The 6,000-nt window shown below is 37.2% G+C and overlaps 1 protein-coding gene across 1 annotated transcript in view; it reads left to right on the top strand.

The window, feature by feature from the left end:
* The window catches only part of ILVBL (ilvB acetolactate synthase like), a 790,151-nt gene that overhangs the window by 300,297 nt on the left and 483,854 nt on the right, over nucleotides 1-6,000 (top strand). The window contains exon 6 of the mRNA XM_044080826.1: nucleotides 1,379-1,490. Coding sequence (XP_043936761.1) covers nucleotides 1,379-1,490 — 112 coding nt within the window. The remainder of the gene's footprint in view (nucleotides 1-1,378; nucleotides 1,491-6,000) is intronic.

Below are 6,000 nucleotides of genomic sequence, written 5' to 3'. Positions count from 1 at the left end.
AAAAAATATTTTTTTATTTTTAATTAAATAAAAAAAAAAAAGAAAAATGGTTAAAATTTTTTTAAAAAAAATATATATATATATATATATATATATATATATATATATATATTTTATATATATATATATATATATATATATACACACTGAATTCTGTTTTCTGACAGTAAATGGGGCTACTGTGTTACATGTTTATTGTAGCTCTAAGACTGCTGTAACAGTCAGTATACAACAGTATGTACCTTTAGGAGGATTAACTTTTTGGATGAGTCACTGCAAAGAAGCGTCCTGAGTTTATCTAAGTGTATGAGTTTTATTTTTTTTTCTTTTTCCTGATGGTACTGGAAATTTAAATTTAACTACAAGGATTTATCTATAGTTACTCCATAGCTTGCCTGATACCTCTCAATCTATTAGTGCAAGAATGCTGGACAACGCTAGAAATAATGATGGGATAAAGGCCCAGAGTTGGGGACTGATTTTATATATTGTTTTTATAAACTTAGAAAGTTGCTAGAATAACAGGTTTTTCATTAGCCCTCCTTTCCTGAAGGATATGAAGTCTGAAACTTTCTGTTGCTGTTTCCTAACTTCAAGTTGTTAATTTGCCAAAAAAACTCAACTTTTTATGAGGAACAGACCAAAAATATGAGAAGAATCTGGACATTCTGTGAAATTTTCAACAGTTGAGAGGTACTCCGGCCTGTTTTCATATTTATGCTAGGAGTACTTTGGTCTGTAATTTCCACAAAAGAAAATAGCACTGATTTTGTTTTGTAACATTAAGAATACGTTCTGAAGAATCCAGCTATTTTATGTAGTGTGTGTGTATACCAAATGTAGTGTGTGTATACTAAATGGAAGTGTGACCATCCTATAAGAGATTTTGCAACATGAAACAGTGAAGAACTATCCGACAAGTATTGTACGACATTCAGATTTTTGGTTATTCCTTATATGGTTAACAAATACGGTGAATAACAGAGGCCCAAATATTGAGCCTTATTGATGCGTAATATAGATGGCTACAAGAAGGATTATTCCAAGTTAACAGAACTTTCACAGTCCTGTTATGTACACATACAAAAGTACTTCTGCTGTGCATTAAAATATTGATCAGTGGATTGCAAACTGTGTTTTTCTTTCTTTTCTTTTTTTTCATCCTCAGGCAGCAACAAGAGCGAACCTGGCTTGATGAACCAAATGCATGTTTGTGGTAGTGTGTTTTGTATTCCATCAAACCAGATTTCATGAATGTTCTTTAAAGGGATTTGTCTTATAGGAGTCTGTTTTTATTTGCATTAAATGTAATTCTTAATTTGGAGATCAGGGCTGTTTCTAAACAGCTTTTCAAATTTAAATTTTTGTGCCACTTTAGGTCCTGTTTTTGTAGAGTTCCCTATAAATGTGCTCTACCCATATCATATTGTGGAAAGAGAAATGGCACCAAGGGGAACACCCAAAGGAATCATGGGGAAGGCGATCAGCTGGTGAGTAAATAGCTGATGAACCAAAGAATAAATTAATCAAAATACATTTTTATTTGTAACATCTTTTTTGTAGTTCAGAGGTGGGCTGCTTTCTGTGTGAAATCTGTGCATCTTCCCTCTTTCTATATGTGTTTCCTCCTTACTTCACAAAAATGTACCCTTTGTAAATTGGCAGTTTTCTAATCTACCCATAGCTGTGCATCTGGTTTGAGATTGAGTACAGGTGCGTGCATCGCTGGTGGGTTGATACCCTCTCAAGCATGAGCATCTATGCCTTTTTGTGCCTTTTGAATGCTGTATAGCCTCTGCCACGGGACCTTGCATGTATTTAAGCAGGTAGTAGGAGAATGACTACTTCAGTGAAAAAAAAACAAGAGATGGGATCCTCCTGGTTACTTCCATCCAGAATTTCTTATTCGGAAACTGTCTAGTTATATGGAAAGAGTTGTTGTGCTCCATCAGTCCGGATAAGATATTTTAGATGTCTTGTTTTCCAAAAATTCAAAATAAGTAGATACTGTACCTCTTCAGCTGAGTAAAACATCAAGCACATAATTCCATTTTGTTTTACCCAAACTAGCACTTTGAGCAAGGTGCAGAGTACTGTGCAGTCCTCCCAGAATTACTTGCATAACAGACCAATGTGTTGGTGTAGGAGCAGGGAGTCTGCCTATACCATCATTGACTGAAGTTCAGCCAACAGCTTCGGTGTTGGAAGGCCATTTGGGGGTGGCAAGGAATGACAGGACTTTTGCTTGCTCAGGAACACATCCCAGCAGTGGCTGCCTGTGGTAGAGTGGAACCAAACGAAAGGTATTAATCTGCATGGGGCAGCTACAGAGAGGGGCTATGTGCATGAGCGATTGACATCTCCTCTAATGTCAACCACTTGCACATTTGCTGAGACATATGCTGAAAAGTACAGCAACAACAGAAAAAAATGACATATATGTGCAACAAATGTACCTTCTATGTAAGAACTGTATTCGGTCCTCTTCCTTCATTCAACAGATTGCTTTCACATCTTACACTTTTATGCCTCCTGTTTTGCTGTGGATGCTTGTGATTTGACAGATAATACATCACATATAATATTGTCTGCTGCTGGCCAGCTGTTTTGCAAACCACATGTGCTGTGTGGCATCTAGCAGGAACTTTAAAAATGTTGCATCCTTTTTCTGCATCAAGATAAAGAGGCCTGAATAGTTCTTTCCTACCTTCCACTCCAGCAACCCTCCTTAAGGTAGTGTGCCTTTTATTACTGACTGCGACTACACCTTTTACTTGAATAGCCAATTGGAAGCTACCACATAATAGTCAGTTATAAAGTAAAGTCATAAACTTCTCTTATTTTGTATTAACTGTTTTGATGCTTGAATACCACCACCATCACTACAGATATTGTAGGTTGTCCTGACAACTTTCAGTTATCAAGGCCTGGAGCACTACAGTATACAGTTAAGTTTCAAATTCCAGCTGTAACCCATAGCCAGACATTGCTCCAGTCTTTCGTATTTTGCAATAGCACAGTTTAAGCTTAGAGAAGTAAACTCTGGTTATCACTTGGTAAGGACAGCCCTATACAGAGCTGTTCAAAAGTACCACTTATAAATTTACATCCTTTTTATCATTTACACTGCTGTATGGAGACATCCATTCCAGTCTAGACCCCTGCACCAACAATACTATTTTTGCACTTGTTAATGTCTAGCCATATTTTAGCAGTATTAAACTGGATCATATCAATGGAAGAAGTATCAGGAAAAGCACATCTCATGCAAACTGAATTGCACTTTTACCTTCCTGACATTATGGCAGTGCCTGAAATTTGATTTATGCAAGACATTCTAAACTCGTATTTCTGAGATAGAAATGTTAGAGTTGATAATATTGCAGTTTTATACTTCTAGATCCTCACCTGCTTCTTACTTTACCATGCATGCATGCATGCCTCTGTTATGTAGACAGAGAATCCATTCTCATTCTGTTTAAAATTAACAAATTACTCTATTTTGCCTTTATCTGTGTTCTCTGAGACTCCCATGCCTCAGCTGATGAAGAGGCTGTGTACTAGCTTTCTGTTGATCTGAAATGTATGGTCTCATTAATGGTGATGAGAACATTTATTGGAAATTGTAAGAAGAGGAGTATAGCTGTCCAGCACAAGTCTTGAACAAGTCACCAGTCATGATTGTAAACTAAAGTTGATCATTACGAATGGTAAGTAATGAATGACTTTGTGTCAATCTTCCTACATTCACATTTTGGTGTTTTAGAAGTATCCATAAAACATGATGGTTTTGTTTTTCAGTGAAGTATGAATTTAACATTTAGTATTATGCTACATTATTGCATGTTTCACTCGTCTGAACTAACTGCTGCTTGCAGAGGAAGTGCAATTTTCTCACTGTTTTTAAAGCCTTGCATAGTAAGATTACACTTTGGTAACATGCAATTAGAACTTCCAGTCTCTTCAAGATGAGTCCAGTGTTAAAGCCACAGTGTCACATAATCGCAGCCATCTTTGGGCAGTCTGCCATTAAAATATAACTTCTTGCTACCTTCTAAAAGGTATTGTATCAAGTCTTTTATACCAGTGTCTTAGTGTTTTCTGTTAACTTCAAATGATTTTTAGAACGCTAGAATCCATTTTAAGTCCCCTATAGTCTGTGGTAAAAAACTTCCAGATCAACAAATATTTCTCAACAAATGTTAAGTTATAGAATGGCATTGATCATCTCCCAAATCCTAGCAATGCATGCAGCCCTTTCCCATTTCCTCAGAATAACAACACTGTCACTGGTACTTTGGATAGCTCCACTTTAGGGATTCAGTTCAGCAAATTGGAATTAATGATTGCTGACCATATTTATTTCAATGTCATAATGCCAATGTTCTATTTTCACATTTGCAGCACAGTCTGTAAATTCCACTGCCATCATCAGGATATCCTAAGAATTATTAAAAGATGCAGACAGCTCCATATCATAGCCAGTACCAACAATTTGATTAAAGATGGAAGGGAGTCTGTCGTCTGGAAACAGGTATTTGTAGTAAGGCAGTATCTAATTTGCTGTGAGCAATTTATATCGTGCTTACCCACCTGTCTTCACTTAATTATATATTCTCTGTACCTACAACTCCTTATTAGTAGTACTGTCATAAATGGTACATGATTTAGTTTTAGACCTGGTCATGGCACAGATGCAGCTTTGTTTTACACTAGTTATTATCTCTGCATGTGTCTGAATTATAACATAGTTGCTGGATCATTGTTCTTAGATCTCATGAAGGATTCAATACAGTGGTCTTGATTTTTTTTTCACCTCGCATGGGCTCTCCTTCATTAACTGTAGATGGCTTACTAACTGTCTTGAAGGCTTTAAGGTATAGTGCACTCCATCAGACTGACTGGATGACACAGTACCCCCATTGGTGTCAGATGTTCTAAGTGGCTCAGCTCTGATTTTGGCCCCTCATTCTTCATTGTATATATATCTGACGGTGGAGCACCAGTGTAATGCTATACTGGTTACTATACTGATTTTATGCCTTTCTACTCTGATTATGCTCTCTTTCTTATCAGCTGTGAGCCCAGCAGATTCAACTTCATACAATCTTAGCTATGATTTTCTGGACTTCATTGCACTAGCAATAAAATGAAATCTTGGCTTTTTACCTGCAAGGATCCCAAGACTGAGAGTGGTAATCTTACTATCTCCAGAGCTCAGACTTTATCTGTATATGATTTTCTTAATTCCATAATTTAAGTAGTAAATGACAGCAAAATATTTGGACTGACATTTGATAATTAACTTTAGTATGATAAACCTATACATAGCGTACTTGGAAAATCACAAATCTGGGTAACTTTAAAGGGCAAGTGCCTTTCCTGTCTCACTTGTCAGCTGTCTACTGTATTAGCCAGAAGGGATTTTATCATGGCTGAGTTGACAGTGTTCATACATGCCATTGGATCAGTTTTTGTTTATTGTTTTTTTTTAGGTAATGTATATGTATTTATTTTATTCAATGCATATTTTTGTATTTATCCTTTGTTGACCAGGTTAGTTTCACTAGGCTTGTGGCCTTCTTTCAGGGGAGATCTGAGGGTGTATTTATATTACTATGAGAAATTTGGCCAGGGCATCAGGGAATTTTACCTGTGAGGTAATCACTAGGTGGGGGGGGGCTGTTACCAGTGACCACTGAATCTATGATGGAGTTTGTGAGTGGAAATGAGCTGGAGAAGGAGAAGATAGAAACTGTAGATGTAATGCGATCCTATCTCGCCTACATTCATAACTGATGAGCTCGGAGCCGAGAATCGGCTCCGACTCGGCCGATACACTAGCACGAAGTCTCTCATTGGCTGGGCCAACCCCTTATCCCAGGATGCACCACGCCCAAACCCCCAGATCTCGTTTGCCGCTCCTAGAGTAATGACGTGGTTTCGACTTGGCTGTGGCTAAGTACCCTTCTATTTTGGCCTTTTGGTCGTTTTTTTGCA

Source organism: Protopterus annectens, chromosome 8.part0 (genome assembly GCF_019279795.1).
Source record: "Protopterus annectens isolate FY-2018-M chromosome 8.part0, PAN1.0, whole genome shotgun sequence".
Taxonomy (NCBI): Eukaryota; Metazoa; Chordata; order Ceratodontiformes; family Protopteridae; genus Protopterus; species Protopterus annectens.
Note: the sequence above shows the minus strand (reverse complement) of the source record. Positions and strands in the feature narration are given on the sequence as shown.